Here is a 24,729-nt window from a genome sequence, read left to right as displayed (position 1 = left end):
CAGTCGACGTTTCAGGTTGAGACCCTTCATCTGGACTGAGAGAGTAGTGGGGAGATTGCCAGTATAAAAAGATGAAGGGAAGGGGTGAAGCAGAAGCTGGCAAGTGATAGGTGGATCCAGGTGATGAGGGCTGATAGGTGGATGAAGGAGGGGAGAGTGGAAATGGCGACAGAAGCTGGGAAGTGATAGGTGACGATGATAAAGGGCTAAAGATGATGGAATCTGATAGGAGAGGAAGGTACAGCATGAATTCAAGGGAGGCAGGTGGGGAGGGCAGATGGGAATAGTGGGGGAGAGGACCCAGTGGGAGGAGTGTATGGATGATGGGCAGATGGAGTGGGTATAGGAAAGGAAAGAAACAGGGTAGGGTGAATGTAGGAAAAAATTAGTAGATCAGGAGGAGAGAAAAAAAGGACAGAGGGGGAGCAGTATACCAGAAATTGGAGAATTCAATGTTCATGCCATCAGGTTGTAGACTACCCAGACAGACCCTCTAGTTTGTGTTTGGCCTCACTGTGGCAGTGCAGTAGGCCGAGGACAGACATGTCAGTATGGGAATGGGGAGAAGAATCAAAATGGCTGGCAACCGGGAGCTCCAGACGGCCACGGCGGACGGAGCGCAGGTGCTCAGCAAAGCGGTCACCTAGTTTGCTCCTGGTCTCACCAATGTAGAGGTGGCCACAGGGAGCACCAGATGCAATAAACAAGGCCAGAGGATTTGCACGTGAATGTCTGCCTCACCTGCAAGGGCTGTTCAGGGCCCTGTATCTCAACACCATTTTCCCATACTGCTATTACATCTGCAAACACCTTTAACAAATTTATGGATGATTAATTGCCCATCACAGAGGCCATATGTACCTGGGTTAAGCTGTTGAGTAGTTAGATCTTGGGCAGTGTGAATGCATCTATAACTGCTCAATCTGCTTATGGGAGAAAATATCCAAAAAGTGAGGCTCTACATTTATAACTGAACTGTCTCACATTGTACAGTAACAACAGTTAGGAAATTGTCACCCAAGTGTAGCAATTCTGCATGGTATAAGTATGACAAAAAGGTCCTGGGTCTAGTGCTAAACTGTGAAGCACATTGGGATTTTCAGTTATGTTATGAAAAGATGTTATTTTAGCTACACTGGCCCAAAGTGTCACTTATGTGACCTTGTTGTCATATGGTTTTCATTGGCATTTTTCATTTGCAGAACTCTGTTTGAATAACTCTAAACTCATGTCAGAATCTCTAATGACTGAAGACGTACAGACAAAATTATTTTTTCCTTTCAATTCTGTCATTAAATCAAACTTTTAAAAGAATCAGTGAAGTGCCCACCAAAACAAGATATCAAAAAGCACATTTAAAATTTTGCCACCTCTTTTCTCACTACCAGGTTAAAGCATCAAGCTCCAGACAAATTACAAGACTTACTCACATATGATGGTCTCCAACTTCTACCTTTAAGGACTTACAGCAAAACATAATTTCATCTTTCACCATTAACCAGATTCTCACATGGATCTAAGTAACACAATCCAAGCTTTTTACTTTACACCCTATTCCATTTGCTATGTCTCTCTATTATAGAATTTTTGTGAAAATTAATGTGTTAAATGCACACTAGAAACCCAGATTACTGAGTTTGAAGCAAAAAAAACTGCAAATGCTGAAACTCAAAACGGCAAAGAGAATGCTAGAAGTGCTCAGCAGGTCAGGCAGCATCTGTGGGGGGAGAAGCACAGTCAATGTTTCAGGTCAGGGACCCTTTATCAGCACAATTGAAGTAGTGATGTTCAACAAAACCTGCCTGCTGTTCTAAGGAAGGGCCTCAATCAAAACAACAGCCATTTCTCTTCCCAGTGTTCCAGCATTCACTGCTAATATTATTTATATATACATTAGAGCGTAGTACAGGCCCTTCAGCCCACTATGTTGTGCCAACATTTTACCCTGCTCTAAGATCTATCTAATCCTTCCCTCCCACATAGCCCTCCATTTTTCTATCATACATGTGGCTATTTAAGAGCATCTTAAATGCCCCCAATGTATCTGCCTCCACCACCTCTGTCAGCAGTGTCTTCCACGCACCCACCACTCTGCAAAAAAAAACCTACCTCTGACATCCTTCCTATACCTTCCTCCAATCATCTTAAAATTATGCCCCCGTGTCAGCCATTTTCACCCTGGGAAGAAGTCTCTGACTACCCACTCGATCTATGCCTCTTATCATCTTGTACACCACTCTCAAGTCACCTCTCATCCTCCTTCGCTCCAAAGAAAAAAAGCCCTAGCTCGCTCAGCCTATCCTCATAAGACATGCTCTCCAATCCAGGCAGTATCCTGGTAAATCCCCTCTCTAAAGCTTCCACATCCTTCCTGTAATGAGGCAACCAGAACTGAACACAATACTCCAGGTGTGGTCTAACCAGAGTTCTACAGAGCCGCAACATTACCTCAAGGTTCTTGAACTCCATACCCCGACTAACGAAGGCCAACATGCCATACGCCTTCTTAACAACCCTATTGATCTGCACAGCAACCTTGAGGAATCTATGGATATAGACCCCAAGATCCCTCTGTTTCTCCACATCGCTAAGAATCTTGCCATTAACCTTTTATTCTACCTTCAAATTTGATCTTCCAAAGAGAATTACTTTTCCGGATTGAACTCCATCTGCCACTTCTCAGCCCAGCTCTACATCCTATCAATGTCCTGTTGTAATCTACGGCAACCTTCTACGCTATGCCCAACACCACCAACCTTTGTTTCATCTGCAAAATTACTAACCCACCCTTCCACATCCTCATCCAAGTCATTTATAAAAATCACAAAGAGCAGGGGTGCCAGAACAGATTCCTGCAGAACACCACTGGCCACAGACCTCAGGCAGAATACACTCCATCTACCGCTACCCTCTGTCTTCTATAAGCAAGCCAATTCTGAATCCACACAGCCCAGATTCCCTGGATCCCACGCCTCCTGACTTTCTGAATGAGCCTTCAATGAGGAACCTTATCAAATACCTTATTAAAATCTATGTACACGACATCCACTGCTCTATCTTCAATGTGCTTTGTCACATCCTCAAAGAATTCAGTCAGGCTCGTGAGGCACAACCTGCCCTTTATAAAGCCATGCTGACTGTCCTTAATCATGCTATGCTTGTCCAAATGCCTATAAATCCTGTCTTTAAGAATCTTCTCCAGTAATTTGCCCACCACTGAAGTAAGACTCACTGGCCTGTAATACCCAGGGTTGTCCCTACTCCCTTTCTTGAACAAAGAAACAAAATTTGCCACCCTCCAATCATTTGGCACTACTCCTGTGGCCAGTGAGGATGCAAAGATCATTGCCAAAGGCACAGCAATCTCTTCCCTCACTTCCCATAATAACCTTGGATATCTCCCATCCGGCCCCGGTAACTTATCTATCCTCTCTTTACAATATTTTTTTTTATTAATTCCATATAGAAAATACAAAGTACATGAAACAAAAGAAAAAAACAATGTTACAAAATACATTGTATTGAGTCACACTTGAAATCACAATACCTCATATTGTGAAACAGAAATGATAACTAATTAATATTAATAAATTGGAATAATTTTATTATAAAAAGAAATCTAAACCCACTACCAAGACCAAAGCTGTTTGGTATAAAAAAGGATTAAAAAAAGCCCTGAAAACATAATAGTATTAGCCAATATCTGTACTTTAAGCACCAAATCAATAGTTTTGAAAGTAGTTAAAAGAAGGTCCCCACAATATTTGAAGGTCCAAATTAGATCCAGAAATTGAACAACGGATCTTCTTTAAATTTAGATATGACATAACATCCCACAGCCATTGAACATGAGTGGGGGGGGGGGAGTAACTTCCTACCATATAAGCAACACAGCGCTCCTGGCTACAAGAGAAATAAAGACCAATATGTATAAGTCGGTGTAGTATGCAAGGCCAGGGGTCAGATGACAGTGATAACACTACTGACCCCCATATTCGGCTGATAGCATTGTCTATCAGGTCAGAAGCTACACCACTGTCAATCAAGGGTCCGGCTCCGCCCCACCCATTAAAGAGCACACCTGAGGATTGGCTCATAACCCACCTTTGTTCTTGACCCTGAATCATTGGCTTGTTTCACCTGAGTGGGCTCCAACCCGCTACAGCCCTATAAAAGATGGTACACGTGGGCTCTCGTCTTCTTTTCCAATTGCTGCTGGGGTCGAGACCACAGGTGAGAGGGTGCACTTTCACAGGGGTGTAGGAGCATCCCAAGTAGATTCCCAGAAGCGTAAAGCCATTGTTTGTCCCGATTCAGGGGGTCCAGACAACGTATGTCTTCGTTCCCTGATAGTTTATACTAGTTTGTCGTGTGTGAGAGTGTGTGTGCACTTCACCCGTTGCGACTTCCCCCACGTTTCGCTATCACCCTAGTGCGAGTGTGCATTTGTTCCTTCACATTCTATTCCCGCGTCAGTCTTTGTGAATAAAATACTCCTTTTAAAGCACAAAGACTGTGTGTCCAGATACCTTTTATCTTTAAGATACCAAAAGAACCTTTCTCATAACAGTCGGAAGTCTCCAAAAATTATATCTTTTTCTCCAGCAATCCCAAGTAATGCAGTTAAAGGATTTGGCTTAATATTTATTTTAAAAAGCACAGAAAAAGCTTGAAATACCTCTATCCAGTATATTTTAAGACTCGGACATGATCAAAATGTGTGAATTAAAGAAGCCCCTCCATTATTGCATTTATCACAATAAGGGGATATATCCAAATAAAAACGCAGTAACTTGTCTTTGGACAGGTGAGCTCTATGGACCACTTTAAATTGAAGGAGGGAGTGACGCACACGTAATGATGAAGTATTAACCAATTTAAAAATTTCATTCCAAGTTTCCTCAGAAATTGAAATCTGCAAATCATGTTCCCAAGCATTTTTAATTTTGTCTAAAGGAGCCTTATTCATTCCTGATAACCTACCATAAATCTTAGATATTGAACCATCATAAAAAGGCTTCAAATTAAAAATTGCATCTAGTAAGTTCTTATCAGGACTTAAAGACTTATATGTACTTGAGATCGGAGAAAATCTGATTTGCAAATATCGAAGAAATGAGTTTTTGGTAAATTATACTTAATTGACAATTGTTCAAACGTTGCAAAATTTCCTTCAACAAATAGATCCTGAAAACAAGTAATACCCAATCTATTCCATTCTTTAAAAACGTCAGTCATAGAAGGTTTAAAAAACAATTAGCAAAAATGGGACTAGACAAAGAAAATCTCGATAAACCATAATATTTTCTAAATTGTAACCAAATCCTCAAAGCATGTTTAACTACCAAATTATCAGTTAATTTATTTAATGATAAAGGAATTGAAGAGCCAAACTTCTCTATCCTAATGTTTTTCAGAAGTCCCAAAACATCCTCTTCCCTCACGTTGACATGCCCTGTCAACCTGTTGTACACCATCCTCACAAATGAAGTCTCTCTTACTGGTGAATACGGAAGCAAAGTATTCATTAAGGACTTCCCCCAACCTCTTCCGACTCCAGGCACGTTTCCTCCTTTATCCCTGATTGGTCCTACCCTCACTCTAGTCATCCTCCTATTCTTCACATGTGTGGAACGCCTTGGGGTTTTTCTTAATCCTACTCGCCAAGGCCTTCTCATGCCCCCTTCCAGCTCTCCTAAGTCAATTCTTAAGCTCCCTCCTGGCTACCTTGCAACTCTCCAGAACCCTGTCTCATCTTTGCTTTCTAAACCTTAGGTAAGCTTCTTTCTTCCCCTTGACAAGATATTCTCCGTCTCTTGTCAACCACAGTTCCTTCACTCTACCATCCTTATCCTGCCTCAATTGGACAAAGCTATCCAGAACACCACGCAAGTACTTCCTAAACAACCTCCACATTTCTGTTGTGCACTTCCCAAGAACATCTGTTCCCAATTTACATTCCCAAGTTCCTGTCTAATAGCATCATAATTTCCCCTCCCCCAATTAAATACTTTCCCATATCCTCGGCTCCTATCCCTCTCCAAGGCTTTGGTAAAGGTCAAGAAGTTATGGTCACTGTCTCCAAAATGCTCTCCCACCGACAGATCTAAAACCTGATCAGGCTCATTGCCTAGTATCAGGTCCAGTATGGTGCCTCCTGTGTGAATCCTTCCTGGACATACCTAACAAACTTTGCCCCATCTATCCCCTTTACACTAAGGAGGTGCCAATCAATATCAGGGAAGTTGAAGTCACCCATGGCAACAACCCTGTTAATTTTGCATCTTTCCAAAATCTGCCTCCCTATCTGCACCTCAGTGTCTCTGTTGCTATCAGGGGGTCTGTAGAAAACTCCCAATTGAGTGATCACTCCTTTCCGGTTTCTGACTTCCACCCACATTGACTCAGTAGATGATCTCTCCAGGACGTCCTCCCTTTCTACAGCTGTGACACTGTCCCTGATCAGCAAAGCCACTCCCCCATCTGTTTTACCTCCATCCCGGTCCCTTTTGAAACATCTAAACCCCAGAATGTCCAGCAGCCATTCCTGCCCTTGTGACAGCCAAGTCTCTGTAATGGCCACAATGTCATAGTTCCATGTACTTACCCCCAGGCTCTAAGTTCATCACCCTTGTTTCTGATACTTCTCGCATTAAAGTAGTCACACTTCAGCCCATCCAACTGGCTGCAATTTTGCCCTTTCAAATGCCGATCCTTCCTCACAGTCTTTCTACACACTGCATCTACTTGTACCCTAAATGCACCAACCTCTGACCTATCACTCGGGTTCCCATCCTCCTGCAAAACTAGTTTAAACCCTCCCCAACAGCTTTAGCATACCTGCCCACAAGAATATTGATCCCCCTCCAGTTAAGGTGTAACCCATCCCTTTTGTACAGGTCGTACCTTCACCAGAAGAGATCCCAATGATCCACAAATCTGAAACCCTGCCACCCACATTAATTCCTCAGTCATGTATTCATCTGCCAAATCACCCTGTTCTTACCCTCACTGGCGTGTGGCAAAGGCAGCAATCCAGAGATTACTACCCTTGAGGTCCTGCTTTTCAGCTTCCTACCTAGCTCCCTATATTCCCTCTTCAGGACCTCATCTCTTTTACTATCTATGTCATTGGTACCAATGCGTACCATGACTTCTGGCTGTTCGCCCTCCCCCTTCAGAATGATGTGGACCCAGAGATGTCCCTGACTCTGCCACCTGGGAGGCAACAAACCATCCAGGAGTTTCTTTCACGTCCACAGAACCTCTTAAACAGGCAAGGCATAGAAGGATACAGTCCTAATGCTGACAAATGGGACTAGTATAAAAAAATGTTGGCATGGACGTGGAGGATGGGGTCAGTATTAAAAAGATTAGGACAGAGGGAGTGAGCCAAAGGGCCAATTTCTGTGTTGTATGACTCCAGGACTATGAGAAGATGGGTGGGCTGGTGAAAGAATGGAGTCACAGAGGCACAATTCCTTCGGAGTCAGGAATGGAAGGGGAAGATGTGTCTGGTTGTGGAATCCCATTGAAGGTGATGGAAATTATGGAGAATGATCCGTTGAATGCAGGTTGGTGGAGTTCAAGGTGAGGTAGAAGTGGAATCTTATCCTCGTTCTGGTTGGGAGGAGAGAAGGTGAGAGCAGAGGAGATTACTTCTGACAGAGGTTGCCAGGGTAATGCTGAGAGGATGTGTCTCCTGGTGGAAGAATCTAGAACCAGGGGCAGAGTCTTGGAAATAAGAAGGAGATAAGGAAGAATTTCTTTGGAATTTGCTGTCATAGGGAACTGCAGAAGTTGATTCACTGAATATACTCAGTGCTGAGAAATAGACTTCTAGGCTATAGGCAGTCAAGCCTTCGAGAGAAGTGTCAGAAAAGTGGAGCTGAGGCCAAGGTTAGAATTGCCACCAATCTTATTAAATGGCAGGGCAGACAGCAAAATAGCCAACTGCTTCTATTCCTTACGTTCCTATGTAGAGTTTTCTACACGGGAAAGAAAAGTACAAAGAGGAGGAAAGATGAGGAGAACTCTGCAGGATTTCATGGCCAAATATCTTTGAGGCCATATTTTATATTCCAGGACATATTTTGTATTTCCAGCAATAAAGCCACTCATAATATAGTGTCTTTTAGTTACAGGGGTGCCTGTTCTTGAGTCTGTGAGAAATGGCAGCATAGTCAATGAGAAAAGTCCTCTGGGTCTGCTGAATGTCCATGGTCAACTGTTAAAATTCAGTTTGTGTGATCAAATTGGAAAAAATGTTTCACATCCTTCAAACTGAAAATTGGTGGAAATGTGTAAAACATTCCATTTCAACAGTTTAAAAACTAACACTTGAGAAATGTTTCCACTTCTTATTTCTGCTCACTTCCAATGCTATCACTGGGTGACAGTAATGCCACAGGGTGAAGTCAGAAGGAAATGCAATCTTCCACTCTGAACACTGAAGATTTAAACAAAAGGTTTATTTTCTACATTTGCCCTGGGATTCCCAGAATGCCAAATTGTAAACATTACTGTAAGTGGAATCTGTGCTAATGAAGTGCAAGATCTGTGAGGAACATCACAAACAAAGATGATTAGACACAGAAAGGATAAAAGGGAGAGGATAATATTTTTTCAAAAGCTACCAAGTATGATTTTAAACAATCAAAGATCCAGAAGCCTCAGAATAAGCGATCTTCAAAGAAAACTACACAGATTAAAACCCGCCTGCACAAGAGGAAGGCGGCAAACAGAATTGGGTGAATGTAATATTGACTACTGCTCAAAAGAAGCTAGAACAGGATGTAAAAATAAACACTGGCATTGTAAAAAGACTCCATATTTGTTTTCCCAAAGGAAATTAAGAAGGAATTTCCCTATTTGAGAAGGACGAGTGTAACATACACAAAAACAAAAAAAAAGTTCATCAAATTGCTGCGGTTGTTTCGGACGAAATCTTTAAAGAAGGGACAAGGCATCACTGGCATCCACAAACTTTCCTGCCTAGTCCTGACTGTAGTCGAGGATAGTCACAAGGGTAAAGCAATAACTAAATTCCTTATTTAGAAACATGTTGGTCTCCATTCGAGTCTTAAATGGAATGATTCTTTCTGCGTTGCTCTCCATCCATTTTAAAAGAACACTTTTGAGGTGACAACAGCTGCTGAGGGAATGATTAAAAATAGAACAATTGGACCCAAGGGCACAATGTGGAAGGGGGCATGGTTCACAAAATGTTTGATGAGCCTCCACATCTTGTGCATACAAGAAAGACTGAAAAAACTGATATGGGAGTAATGAGTCAACATGCTGTCTGGAAGGTCTTCAGCCTGTCAATTAGACTATGAGCTGGAACTCCCACAGATGAATTCTACAGGACATCCTTCCCTGTTTTATGACCCTATAATAGCCCCCACTGCCTCGCACAGTTCAGACCTGCCAGGCTCAAATACAGAAGATGCATAACACACAAACCTTCACAACCACATGTACACTCATGTGCCTGCATTTTTAAAATGTTGCCTCGACGAAACTGTACCGTGAACAATGCTTGAAAGCTAAATGTTTACTGTTTAAGTAGAAAAGCCTCAAACCAACCTGCAACTCATGGATGTCAAATTTCTCCTCAAATATGTACGAGACATCAGCCCCTGCGGACAGGCCACTCATACTCGCCAGGTAGCCACAGTAACCTCCCATCGTCTCAATAATGAAAACACGGCGCTTTGTTCCACTTGCTGATTGCTTGATACGATCACATGTCTAACAGAAATATATCATGTCAGCAGATAAATAAAACTGAATGCAACAGTTCACAACCAATTGAGTTTGTTTTATCATCCTGGTCACTAATGTGACTACAGAAATTATTTTAAATCATAAAATGCCAAAAATATTCAACATTCCTTTAAAAGACCAGAATGGTTTACTCACTACTTAAAAAAACCTCTAGTTCCTGCCTATAGATCAGCAAGATTATCAAGCAGTTTTTATGTTGTTTTCATGGAATAAATATTTCACTTGATGTGCACGCCATGATTTAAATTATTTTCTTCATATTATCTTATTTTAATCGTTATGGAATATTTGCACACTCCTGTAGTGTACACTACAATCAAAAAGGCAAATCATTCTAAGCAAGCAACGTGTTTTATCACAAAATTAGGAATGTGTTCATATTTTATAAAATGGGGCAGGCGGTTAGCGTAACACTATTACAGCGCCAGTGACCCAGGTTCAATTTCGGCCGCTGTCTGTAAGGAGTTTGTATATTCTTCCTGTGTCTGTGTGGGTTTCCTCCGGGTGCTCCGGTTTCCACCCACATTCCAAAGATGTATGGGTTAGGAAGTATGTTGGCGCCAGAAATGTGGCGACACTTGCAGGCTGACCCCAGAACGCTCAACACAAAATATATATTTCACTGTGTGTTTTGACGTACGTGACTAATAAAGGTATCTTAAAAAAATAACAATTGTAATGTAGGTATATTAAAATTCTTTTGATCTTCAACTTAGAGTTCTTTAAGTTTACAAAACTCTTCAGTACTGGCATACTTGTTAAATTACTGGAATAGTTTCCAGAAGCCTGGACTATTATTCTAGAGATGTAATCAAGAACCCCACCAGGGCAGATGAGAGATTTAAATGCAAGTAGTTAAAAAACTTAGAAGAAAAAACAATGACCATGAAAACTCCCTGATTACTGTAAACACAGAGCAACAAACCCGAGATCCTGGCTGGTGCCAAACGGTAATCTATCAGGTTCACTAATGTCCTTCAGGGAAGGAACTCTGCAATCCTTACCTGATCTGGACTTTGTGATCACAAGACCAATGAATTATCTCTGAACTGCCTCCTCAATTCAAGGGTAATTAGGGATGGGTGAAAAACACTGGCACATCCGTTAAAAAAAAGCTAAGTCTATTCAGTGACTTAAATACCATAAAGATCTATATCTAGCCATTCTCAAAACTTACTTCAAAATGCAAAATATCTTTAGGTCAATCACATTTCTGTAAAATTGCATTCTGCCAAATTTACAGGATTTTCTCAGCAAAGTGGAAGAATAATCTGAAAGCAACATGCAACACAGCACTACCACACTGGATTACAGAAGCAGTTTTCTCTGCCAAGTACACATCGCAATAATTATTAAGCAAGTAGCATCAAGTTAAAAGCACAGCCATAAACGAAACTGAAAACTATGGCACTTACCTCCACAATCATATTGAGAGCAGTGTCAGCGCCAATAGTAAAACATGTACCTGGCACATTATTACTTATGGTAGTAGGCACAATACACATAGGGATGCAAAACTCCTCAAAAGAATCACGTGCATAATATAATTCCAGCAATGCTTCATATGCCTGGATTTCCAGAACAAAAATAATTTAACATTTTTGTTTGACTGTTGTACTGTATCGTGCAACTAAACCCATCTTATCATATTGCTTTAGGTGTGAGGAGAAGTTTGGCTTCCCATTAGCAAATACATCAAAAAGAGCATGCAAAGCAGCTGCAACATACTAGAAAGCTTACACTGAAACACACAGTCAGAAGCTGGTTGAACTATGTAATGGCACCACAAGGCCAATTCTGAGTATTCAAAAAGGGATGAGAGGGATGTGTAAATGATTAGACACATGCACAGGCAACACTTCATCATAATCTTGAAAAGTTAAATTAAGGATGAAATATATTATTACAACTGAGTGAGTAACTAATAGGGCTTGCCTCACTATGAATTTGAAATGAGATGAATTAAACTTCAACAGATGCAAATTGCATTAATCCATATTCAATAATCAAATTACTACCAAGAGCAACAATTTGAATTTATATGCAAAACAATGATAAGGCACTTGGGAGTATAATGAGACAACAAGGCCTACACTAAAGTTAAGGGAAATATATATGGAGTAATGATTAAAAGCGTAGTTAAAGATATAGCTTTAAACAAGTATCTTAAAAGGTGAAGAAAGAAGATGTAGAATGGAAATTCGAGAGCTCAGGTAACTGAAAGATGTGAGGGATGTGTACGTGTCAACTGGATGCATTGAGATTTGGAGAAATACGAGGTGATTACAGACACAGCAAAGGGTGAGGCCATAAGGGCATTGAATACAAGGAAGAGACATTTAAACCTGAAGCACTGGTGCATTAGAACCTTAAGGGTGATGGATAAATAGGACACCAATGACTAGAAAGTGAATCACACAATGCTGCTTTCCTCAACATTGTGATTGTAAATTGATTTGAGTTGGAGTAAATCACGTTTGTGACCACTTCTCGATCAAATCACACCAGTTGTGAAATGCAACTGGGTGTTTCCAGATGTGAGTTACCCTTGCATGCCTCATGTCATTTCTGCATTGGGGAGTGCACCTAATAACAGCATTCCTCGTACAATGTCCCTTTTGCAACACTGCTACCAAGTCAGTTCCAAGCCAAGTCACTGACTTGTACATCAATGTGTAAACATAAGACAGCCAAGTTAGAAATATTCAGCCTCAGTTCCTTACTAGTACTATTGAACATGAATAAAGGACACAGAAAACTGGCTAAGTTTTAATTCTACACTTTTTTCCCCTTTCAATGAAGATAGTCAGAAAGGAGAGTAAACAAAAATGAACAACATTAGCAGTGACTGATAACAGGGGAACAAATATCATTATAAAAAATGCTACTGAATTGGGTCATGATTTTAGAGCCATTTAATTTGATACACTATGGAGAAATTTTAGACTGAGAAACAAAACTTGCTGTTTCAATATACTCCCAAAAGGTTAAAAGAAAGTTTTCTTTTTTTATAAATATACCTTGGTGTTGAAAGATAATGAGTATCACTTGTTAAGGCTTGAGTTTCTTGAAAATGATGGAATGTTGCCTTTTTAGTACACAAACTAAGGTGATTAATATGCAGCAAAACAAGTGTTGGCTGAAAAACACAAAGATTTAATGCTGTACTGCATAATTCTTTACCTTTTTACTGTGATATTATCCACCAGCCCTAACATGGATCAGACTGCTGTACACCCCTCCCCCTCCCAGAGAGAACAATCATCACAAGGTTGCTAAGAGGAGACAGAAGGGCCAAAGATTCCTTAATAACTTAAATTACCTAATCCATGGTCCAACCTGTTTCCACAGAAAAGACGGATGCAGTGAGATGTTGTTGGAAAAATATATATACAGTGGAGAAGCTGAGAGGGTTACCTTGCTGTCTAAATATTTAATTTCAAATAATTTTGAGCAATAAATTCAAATGAAACAAAATCTCTAAGAGTGCTGAGATTTGTTAAAGATGATAAAACAGTGGCTGTCAACTAACTTGAATAAACCTTTTGGACATAATCATTTCAAAGCAGGAATGGAAATTTTGGCTCAAATGCATTGAGCTACCACAGCTTAACAAGTCAAGATGAGGGGTTTCAATAGTGATGACTTTCAACTAAATGAAGACTCATCAATATCAGTTTTGCATTGCTAAAAGAGAAAGGTAGATCAAAGGCTTCATTGGTTAACAATATTCTCAAGCTCATTTAAAAAAAGGAAATGTTTAATTAACTAAAGTTAGAAACCCGATAGCCTACTGTGATGCACAAATCATGAAAATAAGCATGACTCTAGATTTGAGAGGGAGGCCCGTTGTTTGGAACTGCAGTATCAATCCTGCTAGAGCTGGCAGATAACAGATGCAGCGGAAGTGGTCCCATGTCTCTCCAGACCATTGTTTTAAAATGCAGTAACACATTCCCAGACTTACATCAGTTATAGCGTTCAGGGCAGTGTCTGCACCAATGCTGAAGTCTGAACCAGGCACATTGTTGGAGACAGTGGCAGGTACCATTACCATGGGAATACAGAACTCGTCATACTTGGCTCGCCCAGCTAATAGTTCCAAAAGTCCCAGGTACGCCTGGAGGGCATATTCAGATTAGTTTGTAGGTACAGTTGACAAATTAGAAACATGGCAAGGACCAAAGGGAAAGCCACTTGGAGCATCCCAGTGTCATTCAGTGCTCCAACCGTCATCCCAGCTGGAAACACTTCACTGCTGTTACTGCCTGGGCATATTTAAGTCATCAATTAAACATTGTTATATTAGATTCTCAATTACACTGTAAAATAGAACTTTATGACATAGATCCAAGCAATTTAGCCCAATAGGTCAATCTAGTGTTTATGCTTTACACAAACCCCTATCGTCTCAACCAATCAACAGTTACATTTACCAAACATTCATGTTTATTGCATACTCTTGTTTAACACACAATAACATTAATTTGCTGTCATTTAATAACTAGCTATAGCATACAAGGAAATAAGCAGACTAATTCTAAACCAGTGGCAGCTTTCTCTCACTCTACCCTAATCATAGAAGGTACAGAAAATTCAAAACAAGAATTTAAAACTATTATGTAAACACTGGGTGTGTGCAGCAAAAGCTGGAAGTGTGCATTTGCAGTTATTATTGCTTGAATCCCTTTGTTAAACTTCTGGCTTGATTATTTTTTTATGATACATATGTCAAAAGTGGTATGAAAATGAAACTTCTTTAAAACAGTGATGTTGGGGTCTGGAATTTACTACCAACTGTAGTAGAGGAGGCAGATAAAACTGCAACATTTAACAGGGATCTGGATAAGTAATTGGGGAGAAGGTTGCCTTGTGGGATGAGCTAAGGTACTCATACATTACAACACAAAATGCTGGAGGAACTCAGCAGGTCAGGCAGCATCTATGGAGATCAACATTTCAGGTCGTGACCCTTCATCTGAACTGGGATTCTTACATTGTGCTAGTAGGGATTTGATAGGCTGAATAGGCTACCTGTAATTCTATGATGCATTCTGCTGCCATGCAAAATTTCCAATGTACAAGGTAAAGGCCAATCTTTGCAATATGTTTTTGATTTAGTGATTAAATTCCAGAAGAATGTGAAATGTGACAATGCAAGGAACAGTTCTGCCAAATGATGTGCTGTGAAGTTTGAAAGCATCACCCCCTATTGTGGGTTGCCCAGAGAGGCTTAGCAACTTTTACACAGTGCAACACAAAGTCTTTGCACATGGCCAAATTCAGTGCTTACTGCTTTTGAATTCATTCAGTACCAAGCCAGAAACTGTGTTTACAGTTGGGTCCTATCTGGATATTGGTTGAAGAGTTTCCCTGTGGATCTGCTCACCAACATTCATTACTAATATCTTTAAAAGAAATTAATCTCAATAAAGTGAGCATTAGGGAATGCAAAGGAGGTGGAAAGTTAGAGGGAGAGTGTGGAAGGGGTTGCAGGGTAGGTGAAAGGTGATCTTCCAAGATATTATTCAGGTATGTAAAGTTGGGTTGAGTGTATTTGAACTTTGCACACATTTTGGATAATAGAAAGAAACAAAGATTATTACTTTTGTTTATAAATTTAAAGCTGTATTATTGTATGTGTGTAGCTGTTTGCAGAAAGCCTTTTTATTAACAAGAATATTGTCCTTTGTGTCACCAATATTTAACTTTTTTTTAAAAGCAAAGCGAAGAAGGGTTCTGCACAAAATCTGTATGTCACTAATAATTTCACAAGGTATTTAGGGAATTTCAGAAGAGAAAGTTCATACGTACCTCAAAGCCACCAATCAGCAGCAGAGCATTGATGTTATGTAAACGGATCTGGTCAGCAACAGCTTTGCGATTGTCACCAGGAAGGGTGCTTTTAAGAACAGACAAAAGATGTGTCAGAAACAGTGGTTATCGATTTATAGCTCCAATAACAAACATTAAAGATATCTGCATAAATCCAATGAAAGATATCTTCTACTCATGCAGAACCTCCGAAAAAATGAACAGCAATTCAAGTATGCTACGAAGTCTGTAGATTACATAGTTTGGCAATTTAAAACATGCCCAAATTAGGTCCAACGTTGGCTGTTCGGGCTCACTTCTGCCAGGTCTAATGCCACCATTCCTGTGCCACACACCCCACCCAACTACAGCCATTGGGAGTTCTGAACCATTTTTAGATTTGGCTTTCATTTGAATCCATCTGCTGGGGAACAAAAAGGTTCTCTGCTAATGCTCATTGGCTGTGGGAGGCACTTGGTGTTTATATAAAATCAGGCTTGATCCCAGAGATGGGCCAAGCACAGCTCGGTGTAGCCTCATAGCTACAAAGTAATAAAAACAGAACACACTCAGAAATGAGGTGGAACTGATTAATCCAAGAGGGTTGACTGGAAATTGGATTTCATAGCACTAGTTTTCTCGGTGCCCAGTGACTGAAAATTGATTTAACTTGGAGCAAATCATGACCATATGACACAGGTGATGATGTCTTATGTGGAATTTGGAGCAAGTTGCCTTGAGGAGTTTGTCGTAGGAGACATCAAGAGGAAAGTGCTCTTAATTCCACTGCATCAAACGAGAAGGCTTGCAGACAAGTAAAATACCTCAATCCCCGGATCCCTCCATTCTTTCACCTCACTGACCCGTTTCTCCCCCTCCCCCCACTCCCTAATGTGTAACCACCCTTCACTTCCGTCCCCAATGTAAAGCTGGTCTCTCAAATCTCACCATTACCAAATGTCCAGCCCTGCTCCCCCACCACATGAAGTGCCACCCTACTTCCATCCCACCCCCAATCTCTCCCATCCTGAAGCCCAGAGTCACAGCTGCTGAATCAAAGGGAACTCCCAAAGCTTGCCCCACGTCCAACCCTTCACTGACAATCTCATGAAGAGAGCACCGGGTTGGCATATTTTGATGTACAGTTGGCTGCATCCAAGGCTTTGGGGTCTGGCTTATGAGCTTTGATGCTCTGGAACAGAGACCAAAGCATCATTCGATGCGAGACACAAGAGTCTGCAGGTACTGGAATGTGGAGCATCAAACAGTCTGCTGGAGGAACTCAGGGGGTGGAGCAGTATTTGTGGGCAGAAAGGAATTGTTGACATTTAGGATTGATACCCTGCATCAGGACAATAGATGTTAATTTTCTTTGGTGTTTGCTGCTGCATTGATCGATCCTTTCCAGCGCCACACTGTGATCATACCTACTCTCATTCTCAAAAGATGAGAATTTACATTTCTATTTACTCTGGATTGACGACACACAGGCTGGTGTCAGCTCTGTATTTACCGTTTGGTACCCAAGAGGGAACCACCTTGGCCGGTCCATCCTCCAACATCGCCCCATTTAATTTCTTTGATCTGGGGGAGGAAAAGAAGAGTTATAGTAATGTGTTCTGCATACATTTCAAAACATTTGAACATTAACGGCTAATTTTCCTATTCTTTATTTCTATTTTCCCCCATCTTCAAAGCTTTGTACCAAGTAATATTATCCAGCTGCAAGTCAGGGCATTGACCGGATTTCAATCTCGGGTGTTCAGAAACCAGTTACCATTTACATGGAAGTGGCTGTGTGATGAAGTTGTTGCCCTGCTTCCACTCAGTATTTACCCGGATTGACTCTGGGGACTCACTTGCCTAGAAACTTCAACCGGGTAACATTGAAAATCAAGTTTTCCAAGAGTAGAGCACAATAATGACCGCTTCTGGGTTGGAAAATGTGACTGGATGTTTCTTGCCGTGAATCCCCCCCCAGTGACCTGATGCGATTTCCATAAACCTCACCCAACTAAATACCCTGAACCCACCTCTACTGCCCACGTAAAGTTCCATCCTGCTTTCATTACCCTTCCAACCCCTCCCTACCCTGACCTCAGTTGCCTTTCTGATCTTCCCCTTCTCAACCTGAGAGAAATGCCAGTTGAATTTTCCAAGTGGAGCCCATGGGAAGACATCATTGCCCCTGCAAAGCTCCTTTTGGGTGACTTTGGGGGCATTAGCATTTAACCACTGAATGTGGTCATAATCCTCCGTGCCAACATTGGAAGTATGCAAGGTGTGGACTTTACTTACCTACATCCTTGCTGTGAAACCAACTGCAAGCTGCTTCCAAAGAAAACCCAACACCCTTCCTATCAACAGACAATTTGTGATCTCACCCGATCCCAAGAACTCCCACTTCCTTTTGTGCTACTGGTCCCAATACCCACCCATGCTCCCAATTCTGACCTCCAACTAAAACACACTCCGGAAATCTACAGTCTCTGTTCCCCAACCCATTGAGGACAAAATTCAAGAATCCTGTTCCCACCCCCAAGAAGGACATAGTTTTGATCTTCTGTTCCCCACTCTACAGAGACCATATTTTTGGTCTCTCCTTCTCTCCCCCAAAGAAGAAATAATTCCAGTCTCCCACTCCTCACCCTACAAAACACATACATAAAGGCATAAGAAAGTAGGAAATGAGAGAAATATCGGAACATATCCCTTCAAGACTGATCCACTATTCAAGAAAGTCACGACGTATCTGACCTTTGCACACAGCTCCCTTTTTCTTTGACTCCCATGACCTTTTGGGCCCCTGTGCTTAGTTGAGACACCTAGGTCAAGGTTGAATGCATGTAATGATTCAGCATCCACAAATCATTGGGTTACAAAATTCCAAAATTCCTTCTCTTTCCCCTAAGACTAAGCTGCCCAGTTCTAGACTCCTCCCCTAGAGGAAACATCAACTTCCCCGTCAATCTCTCTCAGAATATGCTTCAGTGAGATCACCCATCATCCTTCTCAGCTCCAAAAATTAAAAAACTTTCTACTCAATAACTTTAAGCAGACGTGAAAAGTTTAAACATATAATGCTATAGATCAAAATCTGAAAACAAACTATTTAGATTCTTCTGGCCCCAACCATCTTTCTTCCATTGGGGTCTGAAAAGTAATAAATTCATCCACTTAAAAAAAAGAATCTTCCAAAGATTCACGAGGTTATTATGGGGACTGGACGGCTTGAGTTATAAGGAGAGGCTGGGTTGGCTGGGGCTTTTTTTTCCCCTCTGGAGTGTAGGAGGTTGAGGGGTGACCTTGGTGGTTTATAAAATCATTGGGGGGGGGGGACATAGATAAGGTGGATGGTTACAGTCTTTTTCCCAGGGTAGGGGAGTCTAAAACTAGAGGGCATAAGATCAAGTTGAAAGGAGAAAGATTTAAAAGGGACATGAGGGGCATCTTTTTTCCCCCACACGGAGGGCAGTGGGTATGTGGAAAGAGCTGCCAGAGGTGGTGGTAGAGGCAGATGTAATTGCAACATTTAAAAGGCACTTGAATAGGTACTTAGATACGAGAGGCATAGAGGGATATGGGCCTTATGCTGGCAAATAGAATTAGCAAAAAGCATTACAGTTGCCCTAGATGAGGTGGGCTGAAGCAGTTTGTTTCTGTGCTGTAGAGCTCTATGATTCACTGAATAATAAGTAATTAGCCTAAAATAATCAACTGCTCATTATAGCGTCACACCGAACAGAAACAGGCCTTTTGGACCATCACGTCTATGCTGACCACTAAGTACCTATCTATATTAATCGTATTTACCAGCACTTTTTTTCATAGTCTACTATAACTTGACAATTCAAGTGCTCATCCAGATGCTTCTTATCCAGGATGATATTAGTGGTTAGTGTAACCCTATTACATCGCTAGTGACCTGGGTTTAATTCCGGCCACGGTAAGGAGTTTGTATGCTCTCCCTGTGTCTGCGTGGGTTTCCTCTGGGTGCTCCGGTTTCCTCCCACATTCCAAAGATGTACGGGTTAGGAAGTTGTGGGCACGCTAAGTTGGCGCCGGAAGTGTGGCGACACTTGCGGGCTGCCCCCAGAACGTTCTACACAAAAGATGCATTTCACTGTGTGTTTCAACATACATATGACTAATAAAGATATCTTATTTTAAAGAAAAGAATATAGACCCATGAAGCCACCAAGATCACACAAGAGGCTGAAGTTTAATTCACGTAGAACACATTTGCTGGAAGCATTCATGGAAAACTGAGGAAAAAAAATCACCCGTGGCCTGGCAGTGTCTCAGATTCACTGTATAAATGCACATAAACAATTGGGACACTCACATTCCCTTTCATAAAGCCATCAAATCCATCAGTGACTGCTAACATTCTGTGACCTTCAGAGATGCCGGTTCTCACTGCAGAGCGAACAGCTGCATTCATACCCGCTGCTGGAGCTCCCACATTAAGGATGGCCACATTGAATTGGACCTGTAGGTAAAGGGAATCAAGAAGAAAGGGGATGGTCAATACTGTTCACAATGCGGCACATGCAAAGGGCAACAGGTAGGACTTTTGTGCAATTGTGTTAAACACATGGTTGCAAGTCAGTAGCCTATTAAACATTAGATCTCATTCTTATGTTTACCAAAATCACTAGAAATTAAAAACTGAAATAGAAAAAAAATTAAAATAAATTAAAGATGAGACACAAGAGACTACAGATGCGGGAATCTGGAGCAAGAAACAATCTGCTGGAGGAACTCTGGGTCGAGCAGCCCCTGTGGGGAGGGGAAGGAATTCCCTGATGCAGATCTTCGACCTGAAACGTTGACAATTCCTCCCCCATAACCCACTCCGCCACACAGATGCTGCTCAACTTGCTGAGTTCCTTCAGCAGATTGTTTATTGCTTAAAAATAAATTACTTCTGTGTCATTATGAATTTCAATGCAATGTGCACTTACAGTAGGTTGATGTGTTGGAATTTTCCTGTGCGCCAAAGACTTGTAAGTATTTAAGTTATTCTCGAAACTCCTGCAGGCGGAAACAACAAAAAGGTATAAGAGCCACATTGCTATTTTAATCTTAGATTTGAAAGCCTGGACAACTAAATTAGCAGAGAATAACTGGAGGACACACAATTAACATAATTATGGGGTAATTAAGTTAAGGCAATTAGAGAGGTGTTGAGAAAAAAAACATTTGCCCAAATAGTACTGGGGGTTTGTAACTCGTCAGCTGAAAGGTTGGTGAAGATAGAAACCCTCATCACACGCAAGTGTACTTGGATATACACTCTGAATGCTATAAGCTCCAAGGACCAGGTCAAGGGTAGCAGGTGTGATTAGTCTGAATAGTCATCGGTTGATATACTGTAGGTGCAATGGTTGATATGGATGTGATGTGCCAAAGAGCTTTCCTTTGGGCTTTAAATATTTATATGCTATGTACTGTAAGTGGAACATTCAACAACAAACTTGATTTTATCCAACTCTATAAATGTCAATGCACCGAGCAGGAGCATTATCAGCCAAGAACCGTCAAATGGGCTAAAATATATAAGAGGTGGCTAACATGTGGATGAAAGAATTAATGCTCAGTCAAGGCAGCATCTATGGAGAAAAAGAAGAGGATTTTGGGTCAATAACTCAGCAGTTTTGATGAGTGATCCCCAAACTAAAACTTCAACTCCATGCCAAAAATAAAATTGTGCAGATGCTAAAAATATGAAGTGCAGAAAATGCTGAAAACACTAAGCAGGCCAGGCAGCATCTGTGGAAAGAGAAACAAAGTTAATGCTTCAGGTTAATGACCTTTCATTGGAGCTGGGCAAAGTTGAAAATAAACAAGATTAAATTTGCAGAGAAAGATGGTGGGGATAGGGAGGAAATGGGAAGGAGCAGAGAAAAATAAAGGGAAGGTCTGTGATACAGTGAGACTGAGTAACATAAGTTTTGTGGTGCTGGGTGAAAGAGTGGTGAAGGCTACTGAACAACAGAAGCAGCAACTGGGAGAGATAGAAATAGGAGGAGCAAATTAAATCTGAAAAATATCAGAAAAGGATCCAAAAAAAAAAGTGCTGGCTGGGTAACTGAAGCTGTTGAATTCAAAGCATTTGACAAGATCCCTCACAGTAGGCTGATCCAGAAGATTTTTGAGATCCACAGTGACTTGGAAGATTAGATTCAAAATTAGCCAGCCATCGAAGAAAAATGATAGCGGTGGAGGGGTATTATTCTGACTGGAGGTTTGTGACCCATGGTGCTCCGCAAGGATCAGTCCTCGGACATCCGTTGTTTGTGATATGGATGGAAATGTAAGTGGGCTGATTAGCAAGTTTGGAAACAGCACAAAAATTGGCAGTTATAAATAATGAAGAAGATTGTCATAGGATACAGCAGGATACAGATCAGTTGGAAACAGGGGTGGAGAAACGGTAGATGGAGTTTAATCTGGAAAAGTGTAAGGTGTTGCACTTTGGGAAGTCAAATGTAAGCGAAAAGTACAGAGCAAATGGCAGGGCCCTTGGGAACATTGATGTAGAGAGGGATCTTGAGGTGCAAGTTCATAGCTCCTTGAAAGTGGCAACACAAGCAGATAGGAGAGTAAAGAACGTGTTCAGCATATATGCCTTCATCAGCTGGGATACTGAGTATAATAGTTGGCAAGTCATGTTACAGCTGTATAAAACTTTGGTTAGGCTACATTTGGAGTACTGGTATTGTTTATTATTGTCACTTGTACTGAGGTACAGTAAAAAAAAACTTGCCTTGCATTGTGTTAAGTTCTGATTGCCAGATTAAGGGAAAGATATGAAGGTTTTGGAGAGGTTGCAGAAGAGGTTCATCAGGATGTTGCCTGGATTATAGGGTATTAGCAATAAGGAGAGTTGGACAAGCTTGGATTTTTTTTTTTCTCTGGAGTGTTGGAGGTTGAGGGGTGACTTGATAGAGGTTTATAATATTATGAGAGGCATAGATAGGGTAGGTATTCAGTCTTTTTCCCCCAAGGTGGTAATGTCAAATAATAGAGGCCATGGGTTTAAAGTGAGAGGGGGAAAGTTTAAAGGAAATTTGTGAGACAAGTTTTCTACACAAAGAGTGGTAGGTGCCTGGAACGGGCTGGTGGGGGAATGGTGGAAGCAGATACGAAAGCAACATTTAAGAGGCATTTAGACAGGCACATGAACAGGCAGGGGAGGGAGGGATATGGACCACGTGCAGGCAAATGCAATTAGTTTAAATTGGCATCAAGGTTGGCACAGACATTGTGGGCTACATCATATGTTCAGTGTTGAGTCCAAAGGGCTGTAATGACCCCAGTCAGCCGAGGAGGTGCTGCTCAAGAATAAAACCAGCAAGGCCTGTGGGTAGTGGGAGGGAGAAGTAAAATCACAGGCAACTACAAGCCCAGGGTCACCCCTGTAGCCTGACTACAGGTGTACTGTAAAGCCAGTGTTTTGTGGAGAACGATATATAGCAGCTGCCTAACTTGCCGAGTATTTCCAGCATCTTCTGTTTCTATCCCAGACTTTCAGTATCTATCCTTTCAAGCCCTTTGAAAAGGGTTTGAAAGGAAATCTTGGACTTCCACACATTCATAGCCAAACGTGCAAATCTGAGCCATGCTGGAGGTCAGATGCTGACATGTGTGAATCTCTGCGCCTTTGTTGGACTCAATAATGAGCCCAGCAGAGGAGCACTAATGTGCTGAGGAGGGCAACCTGATGTATTTCATACCCAGCCCTACATCACAGCACACTGGTGTGTAACTGGTGACACCAGGCATCTGAATGGGATCTCTGACCTGTGGGGAAAGGTAAATGTAATTCATGATTTTTAATACTTAGTCATTTTGTATTTCCAATTAAATATATTTGCAATAAACTTATTTATTTTTAGTTTGTGAAATGCATTTTAATAGTTTTTAAAATGCTTTTGACTATCAGAGGCACTTGAAAATTGTTTAAAAAATCTTAGCCTGCGAGTATTCAGGGTCTTGCAACGTAAGGGACAGCGAGTCATCAGTTTAGATAATGGGCCAATTCCTGGACAATCTGCCCCAATCTACAAAAGGAAGAAAATGTCCCATGGTGTTGAAGCAGCATAAACCAATGTCCAGTGGCTCAGCCAGTGACACTACAAGCAACCAGACAATTTATATCGTTCAGACAGCCAAGAGGGAGAAGCAGAGGGAAGGAAAAAAACTGAGATGGAAGCTGTCATACAACCAAGAATGATTGAAAAAAATCTACTTTGTGCGTTGTCTATATATCTCAATCTTTTAACTAGTAAATTAGTCATACAGCACAGAAGGAAGGTCCTTTGGCCCACCAAGTCTACACCGACTATCAACCACCCATTTACACTAATCCTATATTCAGTCCATATTCTTATTTCTTCCCATGTTCCTGTTAACTTACCCCAGATTCACCAACACACCAGGGGTCATTTACAGTGGCTCAGTAACCTACCAACCCACACGTCTTTGGGACGTGGGAGAAAACTGGAGTACCCGGGGAAAACATGCAAACTCCACACAGGCAGCAGCTTTACTAGCTGTGCCACTGTGCTGTCCAAAACAGAAAGTTGCAAACTAGTTCCATTGTCTGCATTTAATCTTTCTTAGCACACATATCAAACAGCATTTTGTTAAACTAGACAACGTAAATCCTCCAGGAGAATGTATTCTACTTCTTAGAGTCAGAGTTATATGGCGTGGAAACAGGCCCTTCAGCCTAACCTATCCATGCAAACCAAGTTGCCCAGCTGAACTAGTCCTATTTGTCTGTATTTGGCCCATATCCCTCTAAAGCTTCCCCATCCATTGATGTCTTTTAAATGTTGTAATTGTACCCACCTCTACCACTTCCTCTGGCAGCTCGTTCCACATACCCACCACCCTGTGTGTGGAAAAAGCTGCTCCTCAGATCCTCTTTAAATTTTTCCCCTCTCATCTTAGTGTTGACTTCTAGTTTTAGACTCCCCTATCCTTGGAAAAAGACCATGACCGTTCATCTTATCTATGCCTCTTGTGATTTTATATACTGTACCTCCACAAGGTCACCCTGAGCCTCCTACTCTCCAGGAAAAAGAAGTCCCAGCCGCTCCAGTCTCCCCTTAT

At 41.4% G+C, this 24,729-nt stretch overlaps 1 protein-coding gene across 2 annotated transcripts in view; it reads right to left on the bottom strand.

The window, feature by feature from the left end:
- pfkpa (phosphofructokinase, platelet a) overlaps nucleotides 1–24,729 on the bottom strand; it is a 106,319-nt gene that overhangs the window by 17,737 nt on the left and 63,853 nt on the right. For both annotated transcript variants that reach the window (XM_052016025.1, XM_052016024.1), the window contains exons 12-17: nucleotides 20,571–20,640; nucleotides 19,949–20,095; nucleotides 17,117–17,187; nucleotides 15,604–15,691; nucleotides 13,757–13,909; nucleotides 9,589–9,753 (exon numbers count right to left, since the gene is read on the bottom strand). In XM_052016025.1, coding sequence (XP_051871985.1) covers nucleotides 9,589–9,753; nucleotides 13,757–13,909; nucleotides 15,604–15,691; nucleotides 17,117–17,187; nucleotides 19,949–20,095; nucleotides 20,571–20,640 — 694 coding nt within the window. The remainder of the gene's footprint in view (nucleotides 1–9,588; nucleotides 9,754–13,756; nucleotides 13,910–15,603; nucleotides 15,692–17,116; nucleotides 17,188–19,948; nucleotides 20,096–20,570; nucleotides 20,641–24,729) is intronic.

The sequence above is a fragment of the Pristis pectinata genome, chromosome 5 (assembly GCF_009764475.1).
Source record: "Pristis pectinata isolate sPriPec2 chromosome 5, sPriPec2.1.pri, whole genome shotgun sequence".
Taxonomy (NCBI): Eukaryota; Metazoa; Chordata; class Chondrichthyes; order Rhinopristiformes; family Pristidae; genus Pristis; species Pristis pectinata.
Note: the sequence above shows the minus strand (reverse complement) of the source record. Positions and strands in the feature narration are given on the sequence as shown.